The following is a 21580-nucleotide window of genomic DNA, read 5'->3' on the forward strand; positions in this document are numbered from 1 at the left end:
AGATGCCTTCAGAGTCAGTATTCCTGCCTTCAACTTCCATCATTAGCTGTGTGACTTTGGGCAAGTCATTTAAACTTTTGATGCTGTAAGCAGTTCTTATGAGTTAGTTACCATTCTTTCTTGCTGGAGCACACACAACTGGAAACTCTCCCTATTCTTGGTGAAATTATAAGTCTAGCGCATCCTTCCCCCCTCAGAGATGAAGAAAGCATAGAAAACTGATGTCTTATTTTCTTTTCAGTTGGAGAAAGTTGTTTTTTTTTTTTTTGAATTATATGCTATTTAGCTGGCCAATTTCCCTAGTACTAGAGTAATTTCAGCATTGTTTCTAAATCATTGCATTACCATATAACACTAACCATGAGAGAGTTGATTCCTTATTTCTTGCTGTTTTTGTTAATTTCTGGCTGATTGAGAAAATTAAAACTTAATTTTCTTTCAGTAATGAATGACTCTTGTATTATAATCAGAACATTAACGGAGTTTATAACTAAATCCAACATTTCTCTTATCCTTCAGGGTTTGAGATTCTAGAGTTATGCTCATATGATATGTAGTACGAGTTTATATTAATATAGTTGATCATAAATTTTTAATCAAGTCTGATTGCTCGTATAGTATACCATTGGTTTCTAGTTTTTTACTTTTAATGATAATACATGGTCAGTGTACCCTCATATTGCCTTTTATCTTTATATCTCCCAAATAAATGCCTTTTCATTTAGGGATATGGCCAAAAGCTATCTTCTTTTTTTGTTTTGCAGTTAAGTTTTGGAGCAAATTCCACCTTTGTTTCTCAATTTTTATCATGGAAAACCATAAAATCATTAACCTTTTGGTAAAATGTGCTTTTTTGTCTCTGCAATTTCATTATATGTGAAAATCTGTTTCTTTAATCCAGTAAATATTTTTCTTTGACATTTAAGATGGGGATATAATCAATATAGTCAATATAATTCAGGCTTTTTATGAAATCAACTTTTATGGTTTCTTTAATTATTGGTTTCATCTGCTTTTACATGTTTCTCATTTTTGTGACTAATATATTGAGAGAACTGAGTTAACTCATACTTTGTTGGTGGTAATACTTTCCCCTGTGCTAGATAAATGAATGGAAACTTATTCATTGTATTTGTATGCTTTAATATCAGGGTAAAAAACCATAATAATCTCTTTTTAATTTTAAAGATAATTTTTTTCTTGGCAGATAAAGCTTATATCTTTTTAAGCAGTTATTAAAGGAAGAGCTAAGTAATATATTCATTAACATCAACATTTATCGTCATAAATTTTCAAGCATGGGAAATCTATGTGGGGAAAGAAACATTTTCTTATCAAATATACAGATTTACATAGGATGCCCAATCTGTTATTGAATGGGATCTTTAAATTTAGATTTATTTTATTGTTGCATTCCCAGAATCTAGTACAGTGTTTTGGATACATAGCTGTCTATGTGATATAATGAAGCAACCAGGGAGCATCACTGTTCTCAGAGCTCTGGTCCTGGAGTCAGGAGGATCTGAATTCAGATATGGCCACAGACACTAGCTGTGTCTCTCAGCAAGTAGCTTAATCTCCATTTGCCTTAGTTTCCTAATAAAAATGGGTTTCAAAATAGAGCCTGCTTTGCAGAATTGTTGTGAGGATCAGATGAGACAACATTTGTAAAGTACTCAGAACTATCTGTGGCATAGTAGGTGCTATAGAAATGCTTATTGACTTTCTCCCTGGACTGTTGCAGTGGCTCCCTGATACATGATCTCTAAACTATTCTTCACATTGCTCCCAGACTTAATTAATTTATGTATACTGGTAGGCCTGGAGCTATTTTGCCTAGTAATTTTGGCCCTCATTAATTTGATGGTTTCCTACTTTTCTAGCTTTCTCTCTCCCTCTATACCTACATTCACGTTAGCCATCAACCTCATTGTTTGTCCTTCATTCTCAAAGAGGACTATGACTTCAATGAGGTGATGCAATGACATGCAAGTGAATGGGATTTGAGCGAGGGATGGAGGTGCAAGGTCTCCTGCTCCTCTTCTTCCTCTGGAGCCATCTGGGTCTAGCAGCCAAATATAGATCAGGATGACTGGAGATGGCGCTGGATGTAGTGGGTGAGCTTAGCCTTTTTTTAAGCTGCAGTCTTCTCCAGGTCTCAGGTTGAGGCAATGCCCTTAAGACTAGGTAAGAAATGAAGCAAAGCATGTTCTCTTTTACCCAGTCCAAAAAGCTAAAAAACAAAACAAAACAAACAAACAAAAACAATAAAAAGGAATCGGTCTGGGAGGAGAAGAATCTCATTGTTTTTGGCCCAAACAGCAACAATTCCTATTTACATTTACTCTGAGCCAGTCAGGGGCCAAAAAACAAAACAAAAACAAAAACAAAAACAAAACAAAACAAAAAAACAAACAAGTGGGAATGAGACCCTGATCCACTGGCTATTTCTCCTTTGTGTTCTCCCTGCCCTTCCCCCCTCCCCCTTTTTTTTTTTTTTTTTTTTTTTTTTTACCTCTGCCTTTTCCTCTTATCAATGTCTGCAATGCCTCTCCCTTTTCTAGGACTGGGAGGGTGTTTCCTCTTAATTTAAAGCCCATTTAAAAAGCAGCCTCTTGCCAGGCCTCCCTGATTTCTTCCCACCATCCCCATTCAACCCAGATTCTAAATTTAGAATTTAGAATACTTGGCACCTGTTTGATGAACTTGGATATTTCATATTAGAGTTATTTATGTGCATGTGCTACACACTCTAAGGACTTTTAAGATCCAGTATGACAGAAACTGTGGAACCCTGACATTTCCTCAGTGCCTAACCCACAGACGTTTAATTACTTCTCATTCAGCACTTTTATTCCAAACTGGGTTTGACATTGGAGTGGGGAGGGGGAAGAAGAGAGAATCTTTGAGTGAATTCTCTTTTGGGTTTTGCTGCACGTATTTGCGTATGCATGCACATGCATGTTGGGATGTGTTTTTGCAAAATTTACCATTTGGAGATGAAATGTCTTGATAAATGAAGAAAAGTTTTGTGTATTTTTTTTCATATTGCAATTTGTATACCAGTTACATAAAAATGTCTGACAGGTAATTCTTCTTTTTTTTTTTTTTTTGTTTCCTTTTGGTTTTAATAGAACATTCAAATAAAAACTTTGGCCGATGATGTGGTAAGGTGGCCTTGTTAGCATGTTATGTTAGATTGCCAATGCATGTTATCTTTTTACTAAAGTATATGGACATTAAAACATTGACATGTACGTAAGGATATGAAATCATCATATATACCTACATACATACACTATATAATATCTGTCTTGTGGAAAGCCCTTTCCCCTTCACTATTGTTGGTATTGAGCAGTTATACTTGGATTTATTTTACATATCTTTTAAACATTACATTTATTAGCAACAGCAACAATTGCTAAAAGCTGATATAACCCTTTTAAAGCTAATTGCATCCTTTTCTGATAAACATTTGGCTTCTGTGCTGTAATGAGGTACTTTAGTTGTACTTTGGTGGATATTCACATTCAATGGTTAATTATTGAATCAAGAAAATCACATGTCAAATAATAAGCAAGAAAAAAAGATAAAATTGTTCAGGAGTAATTGGATACCATCATCACCAATCTTAATGGAAACGGTTACTGATACAAAATTTAAATCTATCATTTGCTTTCTGACCAATTCAATTTATACATATTAAATAAAACCTTTTTTATTTAGAAATTATCTACATATAATAGTGTAGAATTATTACTGGTTCTTTAAACATATTGATGTTGTTTTGCTTAATTTCATTTCCCTTTGGAAATATATGGGCAAAATTTTTTTAGGAATTCAAGACAAAAAGAAGAGATTTAAAACTTAGGGAACAATAAATGGTTGAAGAGCCCTAGTACCATGATTTTTACATGTGTGCTTTCATGGCAGCATGGTATATAATGGAAAGGGCACTTAACTGGGCTCAAATGTCATCTCTAGTGGTAAATCCCTTTGTTGCTTTGGTCAACTTAATTTCCTCCAGCCTCAATTTCCTTATCTGTAAAATGAATAGATAATAGACTGAACTGAAAGGAACTTTAGAAGTCATCTAATCCTACTCTCTGAGACCCAGAAGAGGTTCAGTGAGTCAGTGAAGGTCATGTAAATGAGAGGTTTAACATCAGCCCTCTGACTCCAAATAAAGCTCTCTTCCCATTGTCTCACCCTACCTGCCCAGCTTAGACTGGGCCCATTGATTGCTAATCCAGGGCTTCTTCATCATTGTTGGGTCATCTGGACACTTGGGCAGAAAGTGGTCATTCTGGGGAAAGCCCAAAGATCCCTGCGCAGAATAAGATTTTTTCAAATGATTGAAGAAAATGCTAAATTTCATTTAGAACCTAGTCAAAATAAAGGTATTTCTTTTTTCCAGTTCAAGTTCATAGTCCTTCTAAAATCTCTCTATGGGCCCCTTGGCTTCAGAGCCACTCAGTCTATGATCTTATTTAAATTTTTTATTAGCTAATATGTGGACTAATGGGAGAAAGACCATGCCATATTGATCAATTTCCTACATACACAGATGTTTTAATGTCCATAATAACCTTGTGTACTCTGAACTATAACATATATGTTCGATACATTGCATGCCTTATTTAGGGTTGCTTCAGTTTTTTGTATGGAAAATTTCTCTCTATAAACTCAGTTTTAAAAATCCTAGATCCATGGGAACTTGAACTACCATATTATGTATACACATACACACATGTGTATATATACACCCATATATACATATGTGAATATAGATTTATGTATGTGTATGTATGCATATGTTATGGGTGTGTAGACATATATACATGTAGCTTACTAGCTAACTAGCATGGGGCTTGGCAATGGCAGAAATCTTGGCTTCCGGTTTTGGTTCTGCCATAGATTCCTGATCATTAAAATCGGGGGTGAGGGGAGGGTTGAACAGGCTTGCAAGCTTGTTTCCAGGTCTTCAATTTTAGAATTCTGTTCTATCTTATGTGTCCCACCCAGAGTCAGATGGTATTTTGGTAACCCTAAATAAGATGCTTTATGCTTATGTATAATTTATGCTACTTTCCAAACACCTTTTTTCATGAAATTGTTTTTTGGATGATTAAAATAATGTCATTTACTCTTTCATGAGGGTTGAAGGTTTTGGTCATAACATCCATGTTTCTTTTTGGCAATGTCAAAGCGACAGGATTGTGGGTAAACCACTAGTAGATGGGGAGGTGATATCAGCATGGATGGGCTGGAACCCATCCTTGTTGTTGGGAATGGAATGCTTGGACTTCTTCATCTAAATGTTGGAGGTATGCATGTGCTGCTTAATAACAAGGAAACCAGAATAAAACTGAACGGTATTCAGTTTTATGGACATGACTAATTATATGCTGTCTAATACCTTTTTCAGATTACGAAAATTGGAATTGTTTTTAAACACAACTTAAGCAATTAACTTTTTTTCTGTGAAACTGCAAACTATTTAATAGAGATTGTGCTGTGATACAGTGCCTCAAGATTTGGTTGTCTTTAATACTGCGGGCCTCAGAAAAGTGGCCATGTAGAAATAAGATATTATCTTTTGCTTTCCTGCTCAACTGTTATTTAATATACAACAAAATAGCCTTTTAAAATTTTCCTTACTGAAAGTAACTGCCACCCCAGATTTTGGCTCTTCCTATGGACTGTCATCCTCACTGACATTTTAGCCGTGAAAATATCTCCTAGTCCTTAGGAGGAAGGAATCCTTGCTGTCCAATTTCCTATAATTGGATTATGAAACCCTTTTTTTAGAAGCAAGGCCTTTTGTTTTCCACATATATGTATCCAAAGCTTGGAGCTTGGCTGTTGTCATTTTTGTGCTGAGGAGATGTGGAATGTCCTTTTTGGGCATTGGGGAAGGAGGAAACGTTTGAGGGGGGACTTGTGCTTAGCCCTACAAATCTCACTTGAGGAACTACTTTCAAGTTTCAAAACAGTACACTCTCTCATTAGAGTTTGCAGCTTAAAATAATGTTTTGTCATACTTGTGACATGTTTGATGTGTATGGATGCTTTATTTCTTAGTGTTTCTTGAACTCTTTCTTAGAGCTTTTTCTCCTTCCTTTTTGCAGCGAGACCGAATCACAAGTTTTAGAAAATCTGGAGTCAAGAAAGAGAAACCTCTTATTCAGCACCCCATTGACTCTCAAGTTGCCATGACCGAGTTTCCAGCAGCACAGCCATTATATGAGGAGCGATCCCTGAATTTGTCTGAAAAGGAAGTGCTGGATCTTTTTGAAAAAATGATGGTAAGTCATACCCTTTGTTTTGATGTAAATATGTAAATTGATGTGTGTGCCTGTGTGTGTGTGTGTGTGTGAGAGAGAGAGAGGGAGAGAGAAGGGGGGGGGGAAGGAAGAAGGGAGGGAGGGAAGGACAGGACCTTGGGGGCCATCTAGTAGGTACTATGTAAGTTACTTATTTTCTACCCCTTATCTTTTGAAGTGAGTGGGTTGTTTTATTTGGTAGCTGGATCATATCTATTGGGTATTCATTGTTAAAGTACCTTCTTTTAATCCTCTCTCCCTTTTTTCCTTGCCCCTATTTTTGACAGTTCCAGCTGTTTGTCGGGCTCACCACTGGCCATTTGCCTTTTTTGTTGACATTATTAGTAGTCTGAGACAATGTGGAACAGTCAATCAATCGAGCATTTATCAAGCTTCTCCTATGTGTCAGGAAGCATACTAAGTGCTGAGGTTACAAAGAAAGAATAAACAAACAAAACAGTTCCTGTTCTCAAGGAGCTGGCTGTCCAGTGGGGACAATGTTTTGTCCACACACGTGGCCATTACAATATTCCCTGTGGCGTTCTTGTACCTTGAGTTTCAGAAGCGCAGCCTTTAGCTATAATATACAAGACAGGTCCAGGAACTTTGCTCATTGGGGTGAGGAAGTGAGGGAAAGCTATGTCAGGTCATTCTCTTCCTCTTTGGTACTGGGACTGTTTGGCTGGAGAATGCCGACACTGGATAGACTGAGAAGCCAAGAACAGGAGCGGCGTGGGACTCCAATATTCAGGGCTTTGGGAGATGGGGAAGGCTGGAGTTACAAAAACATGTGCCCAGAAAACTATTTACAACAGAAATGAGACTCGGAAGGCTTGAGCCCTTGTTCTTTTTCTTTACTTTTGTATATTTGCTCCGTTTGATCAGTTATGTTTAACCTTATGCTCTCTAGTTCCTATCTGTCTTCTTTCTTGCCCAGACAATGCTCCAGACTTAGCAAACATGTTCTCAGTGTGAGCCTAATAATCAACCTACTATTGGCATATGGGAGGATTCTTTGATTCTTTTATCTAAGCTTTCACCATCTCTGAAGGTTGAATTAACTTGTGTGTAATCTTTTGTTTACTTGCTGTGGGATCTAGTAGGCAAGTACAAGCCAAGCTTTATCTAGCAGCTTTGACTGCCCAGAATCATGGAGTCTGAGAGATGGAAAGGATTTCAGAGGTCATCTGGTGCAACCTGTACCCAAAAGGAACCCTCACCATAATATACCTGTCAGGATGTCATTGATCCAGCTGTTGTGTGAAGACTTGAATCTACCACCTTAGGAGGCAGCCTCCCAGTTCCCCTTTGGGTCACCTGTGTTGAGGAAATGTTTCCTGACAGTGAGCTTAAAATGCTCCTGTTGTGCCTTCGGTCCTATAAATACAGGAAGTCAGCTGAGTCCTCTCTAATTCTGGCTAAACCTCCACATTTATTTTAGCTGCTTCTCATGTATACAAGACTTGAGGCCCTTTACCATCATGATTTCCTACTTGGATTCCCTCCAGCTCCTTCTGAAATTGTGGCCCCCAGACCTTCACACAGTACAGCAGATGAAATCTGGCAAGGGCAGAGAATGGAAGGGCAGGCACCTCCTATTTCTGGCAATCGTATCTTTCCCAATGTACCCCAAGATTACACTTACAAGCCCACCTTCCCCATTATTTTGTATTTATTTTCTGCATAAATTTTAAATGATATTCTATAAGTACCCGTGACTTCCTCTAGTCGGCCACTGAAGCCCACGCTTGTTTCGGTTTGGTTCATTTTTTTTGGCTCCCATGTCATATTGCTGACTCTTTGAGCTTTTGGTCCTCTAAGGAAAGGAAAGAAGAGGAATTATCATTTATATAGTGCCTACTAGTGTGCCAGGTACTGTGTTAAGTGTTTTTTTTTTTAATATCTCATTTAATCCTAAAAACATCTCTGTGAGGTAGGTGCTGTTATTATCTCTATTTTATAGATGAACACTTAGTGAATATTTAAATGACTTGCTAAATGACTTGCCCAGGGTCACACCTCTAGGAATTTCAAAAGCCAAATTAGAAGTTGTCTCTTCTTAACTCCTTGCTGTCTACTATGCACAATGCCATTCATTCTTTTTAGAAAAAACTGTTGCCTAATCATGCTTCTTCACAACCCCATATGGGCATTTCTTGGCAAAAATCCTGAATTTGAACTCAAGTCTTTCTGATCCCAGGTCTAGCGCTCCATCCACTGCACCATCCAACTGGCCGCTAGCTGTGCTTGGAATCGGAAAGATTGAGTCTTTGTGAATTCAAATCCAGTCTCAGATACTTCCTAGCTTTGTGACTCTGACAAAGTCACTCTACCCATTTGCCTCAGATCTTCATCTGTAAAATGAGGTGGAGAAGGAAATGACAGATCCCTCCAGGGTCTCTGCCAAGAAAATCCCAGGTGGGGTCATGAAGAGTCAGACACGACTGAACAACTGTCGTGCCTCTTTCATCTTGTTTGATGCTTTTGTCAACTTGAGCAAGTCATAACCTTGATGGCTCTCAGTTTGCTTATTTGTAAAATAAGAGGTTGGATTACCTCTGAGTTCCTTCCAGCTGGAGGTATCTGTGATGACTTGATTTTTGGCAGCCAGGAATAGTACTTTTCATTTATCCACCATCTCTAGACTGGGACAGTGTAGTAGAGTTTATGGATTGCCAAAACTGAAGTCGGAAAGATCTGTGTTCAGATTATGGTTGGAATACTCATCAGGCCTAAAGGAGCTCATTATCTTTCCTGCCAAACCAGTCTGTCTTCGGAACTTTGCTTAACGTCAGGTACCATTCTCTCAGCTATTTTGTGTCCCAGTTTTGGTATCCTCCTCATCAGTGTGCTCTCACCCCAGATATCTATTGTTGCCAGATGACATCGTTTCTACCTTTACAACATCTATCTCATACTTCCCCTTCTCTCTACTCATGTGGCCACAGAGGCCCTCATCACCTATTGCCGTATAGTTCTCCATTTCTAATCCATCTGCCACTTAGATGTCAAGTGGATTTTTCTAAAGCATAGGCATAAGTGTGGTAACACCCTCCCTGCCCTCCTCAACTTTCCCATTCTCCATATCCATGAAGTCCATTTGTTTCCTGTTAACCTCCAGGATCAAATATATTGGTCTCTGTTTCTCATTTAAAACTTTTCTCTCCTCGGCCCCTTCCTGATTTTCCCGTCTCGTTCTCTCTGCTTGTTTCCACACATTCTCTGATATGACTCAGCAGGCCTATTGACAGTTCCTAGTACTCCATCCCTCAGCTTGTAGCCTTTTGCCTGGAATACTGCTCCCTCAGCTCTGTTCTGTCTTTCATTTAAGACTCAGCTCCAAATTTAGGCTTTTTTATTCATTTCCCCAGCTACTAAGGCCTTCCTTTCCCATATTTACTTTCCATCTAGCCTATCTCTGTATTGTATATACCGAACTATTTACATGTTGTCGCCCCCATTAGAATGTCCCCTTTGTGAAGACAGGAAGGGCAGGATCTCCTTTGGATGCTTTGTGCTCAGCATGGTGCCTGGAACTTGGGGACTGGCTGAGTGGCCATAGGAGCCTGAGCACATTGCTTCGCCTCTCTCAGCTTCACTCACCTTGTTTGCCATCAAAGAGCATGACCTGGAGGGCCTCAAAGATCTCTGCTCGGTCTAGTTCTCCGGTCCTCAGACTCTCATTTTGTTGTCTTTACATAATCTCATTTGGTGACTTCAGCTATTTCTATGGATTTAATGACCTTAATTCAGTCTCTCTGTCTTTGAATCCATCTGTCTCTAGCTAGTCTTCTTTCTCCTGAATTCTAGTTATGCTTCTCCAACTGCCTTTTGTACTTTTCAAACTGGCTGTCCTGTAGGTACCTGTAGCTCAATCTGTCCAAAATGGAACTCATCTTTTCTACCACAATCTACCTGTCTTCCAGTCATCTCTACTTATTTCAATTGAGGGCACCGCCATCTTTCCGGTCACCTAAATCGGAAAGCTTAGTATGTTCCTTGTCTCCTCATTCATCATAGCCAGACTGCTTGGCAAGGCTTGATGTTTTTACCGCCAAAACATTTCTTCTTTCCACCCCCTTCTATTACATGACTCCCACCCTTATTCAAGCCTTCATTGCCTAGTGTCAGGATTATTGCAGTAAACTCTTCGTCCAGATTTCTCTGTCTCAAATTTATCCCTTCTCCAGTCCATTCTCTCCTCAGCAGCTGTGATGATTTTTCTAAATCTCATCTCTGACCATATCACTCTCTACTCTTTACTCACACACCAGTGACTCTCTGCTGCCTTTTGAATCAAATGTGTCTGATTTAGAAAGCTCTTCACTACTTGGCCCTGATCTGCCTTCACTCCATGTTTACCTGTTAATGTTCAACCTGCGTTCTGTACTCTAGCCACATTGGGCCTGATACAGTTCCTCTTCGACCAGACCCCACTTCCCACCTCCATGCATTTGCACTGTTGTCCTGTGTCAGTGGAACGGCCTTTTCTCTCATTTCTCTCTTTTTAGAATCTTTTGTTTCCTTCCAGATTCAGCTTAAACATGAGACTTGTCCTAATTCTCCTCCCCAGCAGCTCTGACCTCTCCTACCCTCCCTATTACTTTGTATTTCTTTTATGTATATTTATAAATACATGTTGCTTCCCTGTGCAGGATATAAGGCTACCGATTCTGGGCCTGTTTTGTTTAATTTTTGTCTCTGTATCCCCAGTGCCCACCCAGCAGAATGCATGATCCATGACAGTTGCTTCAGCAATGTTTATTGGTTCATTAATTGATGGATCATTAGATTTGGAGACTTTTGAATGACCTTCAGTGCTACCTACAATGGTAGCTGATGAGCTTTTTTCCCAGTTGGCCTAGATAATTGCGTGGTTTGTCACTATGAACAGAGAAAACTTGGCTCCTAAATGGATGGAAGAGGGTAGGTTGGATGTAGCAGATCTGATGTCATAAGGTGAGCTCAGTTCAGCATTCACCCAAGAAACTCATGGGCCCTTCATTTGTCATTTCCAAATGCATTTTCTCTCTCCTCAAGTAGATGTCTTTCTTGGCTTATCCCTTGTACACAGTTGTACACTATTTTCCTATTATGTATCACTCTTCACTTATAGACATAACTAACTATAGAAACAGCTCTTTTAATGATTCTTCATGTGCTTCTTTAAACGGTAGTGATTTTAGCATAAAAATAATTAATATAAACCTATTAATAACAGATTACAAAGAGACTGATAGGGTTTTTAAAGGTCTATGTTTTTTTTATTATTATTATAGCTTTTTATTTACAAGATATATGCCTGGGTAATTTTTCAGCATTGACAATTGCCAAACCTTTTGTTCTAATTTTTCTCCTCCTCCCCCCCACCTCCTCCCCCAGATGGCAGGTAGACCAATACATGTTAAATATGTTAAAGTATATGTTAAATACAATATATGTATACATATCCATACAGTCATTTTGCCATGCTGTGTTTTTTTAAGTGAATTTAAAGGGTCATTATATTAGATTACTTGCTGTCCAGAGGAGGGATGAAAAGGGAAGGAGGGAGAAAAAATTGGAAAACAAGATTTTTCAAGGATGAATATTAAAACCTGTCTTTGCATGTATTTTGAAAAATAAAAAGCAATTCTTATTTTAAAAAAATTTAAATGGTCAAGCAGCTCATAAAGTAGGTTTCCCTCATGGATTCAGTACCTAGAGAAGTTAGTCTTTGGAATTGCCAGATGACATCGTTTCTACCTTTACAACATCTATCTCATACTTCCCCTTCTCTCTACTCATGTGGCCACAGAGGCCCTCATCACCTATTGCCGTATAGTTCTCCATTTCTAATCCATCTGCCACTTAGATGTCAAGTGGATTTTTCTAAAGCATAGGCATAAGTGTGGTAACACCCTCCCTGCCCTCCTCAACTTTCCCATTCTCCATATCCATACAGTCTTTGGAATTGCAGAGTTTTTACCTTTCCATTTCAACATTTTTTGGGTGTGTTTTATGACTTGAAAAATACTGCCAATGTTCTGTCAGAAAATGTGTGATTTTTAAATGGTTTGCCTGCTACATTTGTGATTGTGATATTTAAAAAAAAATTAAATCTTGGGTCTTACCTTTTTGCCCCTATGGCAATATATTTCTAATTTTAAAATGGAAATCAAAGGATAAGATGCTTTGGTGTATGTTAACAACCAGTTTTCTAGGAATTTCTGTTCTGGGGAGGTCAGCATGCACTTGCCTTCAGTGTAGAAAATCATATACTTTCTGGTGAACCTTTAGTTGAAATATAATCAAAACCGATAATGGCTAGAACTATCTTGTAAAAATTCAAATGCAAGCTAGCTTCCCCCTGCCCCCATAATATGTTGAATCGTAATCTTACAGAACTATTAATCACAGACAAGATCTTTATATGTAATATGTTTTTTAAAATCTTGGATTTAGTGCCTTTCTTAGTATCTAACTTATTGGGCTTTACATTGCTCCAAACTTGTGTGCTCACACTATATAATTTAAACTAGATATATAGATAATAGGCAGTGCAGTTACACATAAAATTCACAATAACTGACAGATAAAAATCATTTATACCTGACTTAGAAGAAGGCCACATGATTTTTTTTTTGAGTAACAGAATACCTAGTTTCAATGACTATGATTTTGCTTAAATGAAAACTATAATTATTATGATTTCTCTGAATGCAGAAAGTCTAACAGGAAAAGGCTACTCAGAGGTGTGCTGGGTGGCAACGGAAACTCAGCCTGGGATTAAATATTTGCCATTGATAATTGAGTTGCCGGTGATGTTTTTTCCCCATCCTGGTATGCCTGTAGAAAAGAGAGGCCATCAGCTTAGTAATGGAAAACTTAAAATGTCATTAACCCAGTTGATTGGGAAGGAATGTGAATTCCTTAACCAAATTGAGAAGTATGAAATTATTTTCATTTCACTCTTACTGGATTCCTTGCTTGTGCAAACTATGGGAAAGATGTCCATGTAACATCTGAGTTATGGTGACTTTGTGTTCTCTTTCTGGGACTCCTTTTTGTATCCTAATAATTTATAAGGTTTTATAAATTTGGAAGGACTTTATACTGTGAGACCCTTTAGTCTAAATAGTAAATTAATATTTGAGATCTGAGATCTGAGACATGTCCCAGGGCTGAAATATGGCTCAAAATTTGTATAAAGATATCATTATCCAATTATGAATAGCTACATTATATGATATGTTGGATAAATTATTTTATTGGCAATATCAGAGTAAGGAGTAAAGGCTCAACCAACTGAAATGTTGGGTAAAGGGGGATAGTGTAGTTTGGATGAACACATTTCTGGTTAACTCAGGGTTAACCAGAAAAATCCTTTAAATTTCTAACCACATTGAAAATCTTTCACAAGAAATTAAGCACAATATACTGAACATAATCGAATCTTCCCACGGGAATCTTGCAATGCCTTGGGGTCACAATTACGAATATCAAGTCTCATTTTTCAGGGCTTTAGTTGTGGAAGGGATGGCAGATTAGCCTAAATCTGCAGTGACTACATAATATAATGTTTGTATTTTTTACTAAATCTCTTTTACCATTTGTTTACTTGTCATTGGCTCTCTTATTGTGAATAGAGTGCAGAGTAATTCCAGTTATTTGAAAGAGCCAAGTAAATTGGCTCCTGTTAATTGAGGTCTTAGCACAAATCAGTATCATTTAAATTTTTTTTGACTATTTCTTCTGTTTCTCTGCTGTCACTTTTGACTCTAGTTTGATTAGATATCGTCTAACACTTATTTTACTTATTCTGAATGCCAAATTCACTGGAAAGTATAATAAGATTACTTGATGAAGAAGATGTTCAAATTCATCTGTGATTTTATCAATTCTAGAATTTCCTCCAATGACGTAGCTCTCTACTCATTTATATTCTCCTATCCCGTGAAGCTTTTGACCATGTCCTCCCAAGAGTTTGTCAGAAAGGGTCCATCTAATATGCTGGTATCTTTTCTTGCATTCTCCCAGCATTCCAGAGGGATGATAAAACAGTGGATAATAAAGCTAGTTCTACTAGCTTTCTACTAATATCACCAGAGTACTAGTGGGACAATCTGATTGTCCACTCCTTCATCCTTTACTCTCACTAGATGACCAGCCTACGTTTCATTTGTCATACAATTCTTTGATCACATCTGTTACTCTTATTCTGCAGACTTCCTTGTTGGTTATTTGTTGTAGCTTGTTTAAATCCACCATATCCCTTTTCTTCTAAGGGATATTCATTTTTAGTTCTTCAGAGACACTGTTCTTTCAGGTATCACAGCCATGCAGAAGTGAAATACCAATGAAATATTTGTATTGAAATGTTAGACCTTTGCTGATATGGGAGAATTGGGTTTAGTAAAGTGCTTTGTAATTTTCTGAAACCAATCCAGGCAGCTCTTCTCCTCTGTTTCAACTCTGGACTTAGCTCATTGTTCCTCTATATTACCCATCCAAGAAATCAACACAATGTCATCCACAAACAGGACTAGTCACAGGAAATCCCTCTTCAACCCAGCCTCTATGCTGAACCTCCTCCAGCACAATGGTGACTATTTTTGGTGAGCATACAGCTTCCATTTTTTTTTTCTATCCCTCCTGATGTTTATTATCAGAGTGTCATTGAATAGGATCGTTTGTGTTGTTACATCCTTTATAGAAGCAAAAATGATCTTGATATTCAGATGGCAAATAGCTTGTAAAAGAGTCTGAAGGCACATCTTGTTCCACCAAGTCAAATGCTTTTTTGTAATCAATAAACAACAAGTACTGTGGGAATCTTATATTTCTATAACTTTCAGTCATTTGTGAGATGATAATAATGTAGTCCATTGTTGGATATTGTTTGTAAAAGGCTCCTTGTTCCAAGTTAATACCCTTTTTGAAGATGCCTTCAATTAATAAATAGATGACAACATAAAGATTTTGTACATATGGAAGAGTTTATAGGTAATTAATTATTGATGTTCTGTCAGTTTTTGAAGCTATTAATAAAGTTTGACAATTTTTCTTCTGACCCCCGAGCAGAGAATTTGTATATTGGTCCTTCAGTCTCCTCACATTTGTCCTGCCTTCTGAATGGGCTTCTTCTCTATATACTTGATCTCAGAGGACTGGTTTTTTCGTGTTTGTTTTCTTTTGTGCCATTTCTACCTCTTCTGTAAGTAACTCAGATCCAGATGAGGCTTGAGGATCCAGATTGTAGTTTTACTATCTCTGTTGGAAAAAAAGTTCATTGAAATTGTTCTTCTATGTCTTTTCCATTCTTCTATTGCTTCTGGTCTTTCCGTTTTTATTTTTCAATGTCTTTGGGAAGATTTTCTTTGGTGTAGGGTAAGTTAACAAGATTTCTTTAAACTAGCTTTATTATCCACTGTTTTATCATCCCTTAGAATATAATCTACTCGAGGACAGAGACTGCTATTTGCACACTCTGGGCTTAAATACACTCCGTGGTACCTGATAGTTCAAAAATGCTTGTTGATTGATTATCCACCGTGCTGCATCCATGGCTCTAGACTTTTGACATTCTTTACCCACTTCATATTTCCTAGTTAGTGACTAGTTAGACTGAACTAGTTTGATTGCTTATAGCACTCATTTATGAACACAGGCCATAGTTCATTGTATCTTGAAGTGATACTTGCTTAAAAAGTGAGCTCTTGGAGAGGGTACCTTTGAACGAGATCGATCAATACTTCTTTTTTAACTATGTAGTTCTCTGACTTGGGCCATCTGTGAAAAGTTAAGGGATGGCTTTATTTCCTTCTAAGAGTGGCTTGAATATTTTTTCCATTCCAAACACTTGTATTAGTACTAACGTGCTGGGGAAAACCCATTCATGTCCTCTGTGCTTTTGCCTCTTTGGCAGGTTTAAAAGGAAGGTGGGGAAACAAAGGAAGAAAGAAAATGAAATTCTTTGGCTGCTTAGCCGAATCATTTCCCTTTGCTATATAAACTCAGTGGGCAGTAATAAAAAATGTCAGAGCTAACATTGGTATTTACATGAAAACTTGCTAAATATTATTGCATATGAATGGCATTTGATAGAACCCACTGAAGAGCAAAAATTTTATTTTTCATAAGAGGTGACAAATTTATTTTGCCAAAATATTTCTAGTAGTTTGTAGTACCAGATGACCAGATTGGATTGATAATCAGTTTGATAGATTATTAGTAAGATGAACATTGATCCATATTGCTACATAATGGGCAGAGAAAATTGTTTGAACCTTCTGAAGCCCGTTAGAATTTTATTTTAGGGCTGTGGTTAAAGCAGGTTGCTCAGTGGCTAGCCATATACTGCCTACCATACTCCTGAGCACAGCCTGAACGAGATTAAAATTAATTGGGAAATACTTAACAAAACAAAATTAAAATACAATAAAACATAGATAATACTAATATGTGGTTTTCTGAGTCAGTATTCCTGCAGGGATCCTTTTGTATGGTTTAGTCACCTTTGTTTCTATTTAAGTTTGGCACCATTGCTTTAGAGGACTCAGGTACTACTGTTATAGACCATTTTCTTCTCTAATTTGTGGGGCAGGGGAAGAAAAGGAAAGAAGAGGGGTAGAAAAGGGCAGTTTTTGATTACATAAAATTAAAAAGTTCCTGGAAAAACAAAACCAATCCAGTTAAATATTAGAAGGGAAACAGGTCACTGAGGGGAAAAGTCATTGCAGCAAGTTGCTTTGTGAAGGATCTCTTTTTCTTTTTAATCCATTGGTATTAGGTGGGAAGGAGAGATTGACTAGGGTAAGGATAGCAAAAACAAAAAGAAGAAAAAGAGAACATCCTCTTAAAAAATCTACAGAAGAAGCCAGACTGAGGGTCAGAAAGACTCTTTTTTTTAAATAGCTTTTTATTTACAAGATATATGCATGGGTAATTTTACAGCATTGACAATTGCCAAACCTTTTGTTCCAAGTTTTTCCTCCTTCCCCCCACTCCCTCTCCTAGATGGCAGGTTGAGCAATACATGTTAAATATGTTAAAGTATAAATTAAATACAATATATGTATACATGTCCAAACAGTTATTTTGCCGTACAAAAAGAATCGGACTATGAAATAGTGTACAATTAGCCTGTGAAGGAAATCAGAAATGCAGGCGGATAAAAAAATTTTACGTAGTGGTTCATAGTCATCTCCCAGAGTTCTTTCCCTGGGTGTAGCTTGTTCAGTTCATTATTACTCTATTGGAACTGATTTGGTTCATCTCATTGCTGGAAATGGCCATGTCCATCAGAACTGATCATCATACAGTGTTGTTGAAGTATGTAATGATCTCCTGGTCCTGCTCATTTCACTCAGCATCAGTTCATGTAAGTCTCTCCAGGCCTTTCTGAAATCGTCCTGCTGGCCATTTCTTAGAGAACAATAATATTCCATAACATTCATATACCACAATTTATTCAGCCATTCTCCAATTGATGGGCATCCATTCAATTTCCAGCAGAAAGACTTAAGAGACTAGGCTAGCTTTGAAAACTATAGCTTGAGTTTACTACATATTTTTCCAAAGTAGAGAGCCTTGTTTTCTTCTTTTTCTATTCAACCACCTATGTGGTTGAACCACCATCTTCTTAGTTAAGTTCAGAATTATATAATAATTTAAAAACACAATGAATGATTGTTTTTTAAATATGCCATCATCAGTTTCATTTTTACATTATATATTTGGAATTAAATATCAGAAGCATTGACTAATGGAAAAAGTCTGCTTAGTATTATTAGACTGGGGGAATATTTGGTAGAAATAAAGTGCTAAGAGCTTTGGATTGAAGGTAAAAGTCCCAGCTTCCAATTTTGAGCTCTGGGGGACTCTGGACAATTCACTCTCATTGGGTCTCAGTTGTCCCATCTGTAGTATGGAAGTATGGCACCACTGAGGTTCCTTCCTTCTCTAAATTTCTGACCCTATCAAAAATTTTTTCAGAAGAATTTGTGGATCAATATAATTTGATCAGTAGATCGATGATAAAACTATATTTCTTTGATCTTCAAACTGGCAGGGGCTTAATTCACTTCTGTGAAAGCAGAATTAGGAGTGTTCCAGTTTTTCAGATAGAACAGCTAGGGGGCGTCATGGTGCACAGAACACCTATCCTGGAGTCAGGAAGACTCCTCTTCCTGAGTTCAAATGCAGCCTTGGACTCTTACTTGCTTTGGTCACTTCACCTTGTTTGCCTCAGTTTCCTCATCAGTAAAAGAACCTGGAGAATGAAATGACCAATCACTACAGTATCTTTGCCAAGAAAAAACCCAAATGGGATCTTGAAGAGTTGGACATAACTGAACAATGACAGTGGTTTCTAGGGCCCAGAAGGGTTAATGACTTTTCTTAGATGTTTATCTGCATTTTACCTCTCCCTATCGCTTAGCAAATTAGAGTCATAAAGCAGAATTTCCTCATGCTTGTCAAACACTTTGAGATAATCCAAACAAAAGGAATTGTATATTTTTCTCTTCTTGTGTTAAGTACCCTTCATCCAAAATTGAAAACTTTTATATTAGAATTTATGTGAAGATATAGTATAAGTTCATTCATTTATTCAACAGAAGTTCATCTATGTATTTATGGCATGCAGATGGTTTTTGGATATAGAGGAAGTTTAGACAGAATGAAGTCTAACTTACCTCAGTTGAGGAATAAGAGCAGTTGTATGCTGGTAAATGTTTAACAGTTGGCTTTCTGGGGGAACAGTATACTCCTAACAGACTTTTAGATTGAATCTGTTATTAACATTTTCTCCCATTGTTTTCTTTGGCCTAGACAATCAACAAAACTATAAATCAAGACCCTGATTTTTAGGGTTTAATGATCTCTGTGGCCTGAAAAATATGTCACCTCCCATGAGCCAGTTTGAGCTGACTCCAGCATAACTCATGATAAAACATAAAAGCAAATACATTATATCATGAATTACAATTAAGGGGAGAATTCCAAAAGAAAGTGCTCTCTGTGTGGACCAAGGTAGAAGTAGGGGAGGGTGGGGAGTCAGTGACTGGAAACCAATAAATGAATGAAACAGTGTTCATTAAGCTTACTAAATGCTGGGGCTGTAGATAGGAAAGCAGGTCAGGGCCTGCCTTCCCCGCAGATGTTTACATGTTAATAGACACCCAACATATTTAGAAGTGTGGTAGCTAGGCAAAGGTTTTTTGTCTATGAAATCATGTAGCTAATGAGTGGAGTCATGGGGAAGTACATGGACACACTCTTACACAAGGCTATGTTGATTTAATTATAATTCTATAACTAGAAGTGGAGGGGGAACTGCTGGAAAGTGGAGGAAAGTTGCATATACTTTGTGGCAGGAGGCAAAGAATGGGAGGGAGTAGATTCTGGGCTAGTAGGACAGTATAATCTTAGTCACTGAGGTTATCGATTGTCAGGTAGGTAGGGGATTAGAGGGAGTAGAATTGAGTCCATTTTGGCCACGTCATTTCCTCTTTTTAATATCAGGAAATCACCTTCTTCATTTTAGGCAACACTTTAAAAAACTGAATAAATTAATCTTAGTACCTGTTTTCCTTTGTTAGTTGAGAGATTTTGATGGTGCCCTTTTTGAGGTGGTATCTTAAAAATAAACCATCATACTTGTAAGAAAGAATTCCTGGAATTTAGACTTGAAATAATTTAACTGTGCTTTCTGCTGTATGTGGTGGCCTCTCTCTATTGGACTAGAAGCATTTAGTTGAAACCTTGGGCTTGCCAAGGACAATGGGTGTTGGGAGAGAAGACCTAGGACAGAGAGCTAGAAATCATTTCTATTAAAGGGTGTCATACATCTTAGCTGTTCCCAGTCCTGGGCACATTACAGATCAGGTGGTCTCCAGTGGCCTGAAGGGATATCATGCATCCTAAAGTTAATTTTATTAAAATAAATGTCGTGTAATCTCGTTTTGGGGATTGCATGTGATATAACATTAAACAAAGGAGAGTAGGGTATTATGGCCCCCGGAAGGTAGAGAGTTCCCTTGCTTTGGTGGTATACTTTGGTTACTTTCTAATTGAGTGGATTTTTTTTTTCTTTTTTCAGCATATTTTCTTCATCTTTTCTCCAGTTTTACCTTAAAAAATATTTTGTTGGTATATCTATCACTTCTTAATCAACACACTCCCTCTTTCTCAGTTGCATACCCAACAGTCCTCCGGCACAGGGAGAGAATACTTTCTCAGAATCCTGAAGGCCTGAGTTGGAATCCTACCTCAGCATTTCCTATCTCACTTGTGTTATTCTTGGCAAATGACAACCTCTCTGGGTTTCAGTTTTCATTGAAGATGGGGCTAAAAGCACTCATTGGATTTTGTGAGGATAAAATGAAATAATGTTTGCAAAGTGCCAGAGATATGTGAATTCTATTATTTCCATAATATGCTTCCTTCCAAATATTTTACAATAAAACTGTTTAATAATACAGTGATTATTACTGATAGAATTTGTAATATTTTATGCCTCCAGTTCACCATTTCTTAGCAGAGAGAGGAAGGAACTTGATTTTAGTATCAGTCATCTGGAACTAGTCCACTAGAACAGATCTCTTCTGGACTGTGATTCAGATGTAACTTTGGAAATCTTATTGGTCTGTTCTGATAATGGCTCTGTGCCAAGAGCAGGAACCTCCAGGAAGAGGCTTTTAGAATCTCTTTTCGTTACAAAGTGAGTAGCTTTGCTCAGGACGGTACGTGATTCTTGGTGGTCTTTAAGGATAAAAGAGATCTGTAGGGAGTGGGAACATGCTAATGAAATTTGAAACTCTTCCTTTCATAGAAACATATACCTGTGTACAATGAGATAGCCCTTCTTTATATGGTTTGATTTGGGCTCTGCAAATGGACCAATAATTCTGACAGTGTATGTTCTCTGTCTTATTAGGAAGACATGAATCTAAATGAAGAAAGAAAAGCTCCTCTGCGAGATAAAGATTTTGGCACAAAGCATGAAATGGTTGTCCAGTACATTTCGGCCACTGCCAAATCGGTAAGTAGCCACACCAGTGGATGAACTTGGCCTCCTTTGCTTCTGCTCTTAATTATAAATCTTCCTATTTCTGTATCAATTTACCCTGCTTGGCTATGTGGAAAGTAAAAAGAACCATAACATTTTGCTTATATTATATACTTTAAAATGCCCTCGACTGCAGATATTAAATTCATTAGAATTTATTGCATATATCACAACTACCTGTTAATCTGAAGTGAGACATTTA

The 21580-nt window shown here is 37.5% G+C and overlaps 1 protein-coding gene across 1 annotated transcript in view; it reads left to right on the forward strand.

Moving 5' to 3' along the window:
• Positions 1-21580, forward strand: part of DIAPH2 (diaphanous related formin 2) — an 868850-nt gene that overhangs the window by 52481 nt on the left and 794789 nt on the right. Inside the window, exons 2-4 of the mRNA XM_031944530.1 lie at positions 3135-3167; positions 6132-6308; positions 21247-21351. Coding sequence (XP_031800390.1) covers positions 3135-3167; positions 6132-6308; positions 21247-21351 — 315 coding nt within the window. The remainder of the gene's footprint in view (positions 1-3134; positions 3168-6131; positions 6309-21246; positions 21352-21580) is intronic.

The sequence above is a fragment of the Sarcophilus harrisii genome, chromosome X (genome assembly GCF_902635505.1).
Source record: "Sarcophilus harrisii chromosome X, mSarHar1.11, whole genome shotgun sequence".
NCBI classification, from domain to species: Eukaryota; Metazoa; Chordata; class Mammalia; order Dasyuromorphia; family Dasyuridae; genus Sarcophilus; species Sarcophilus harrisii.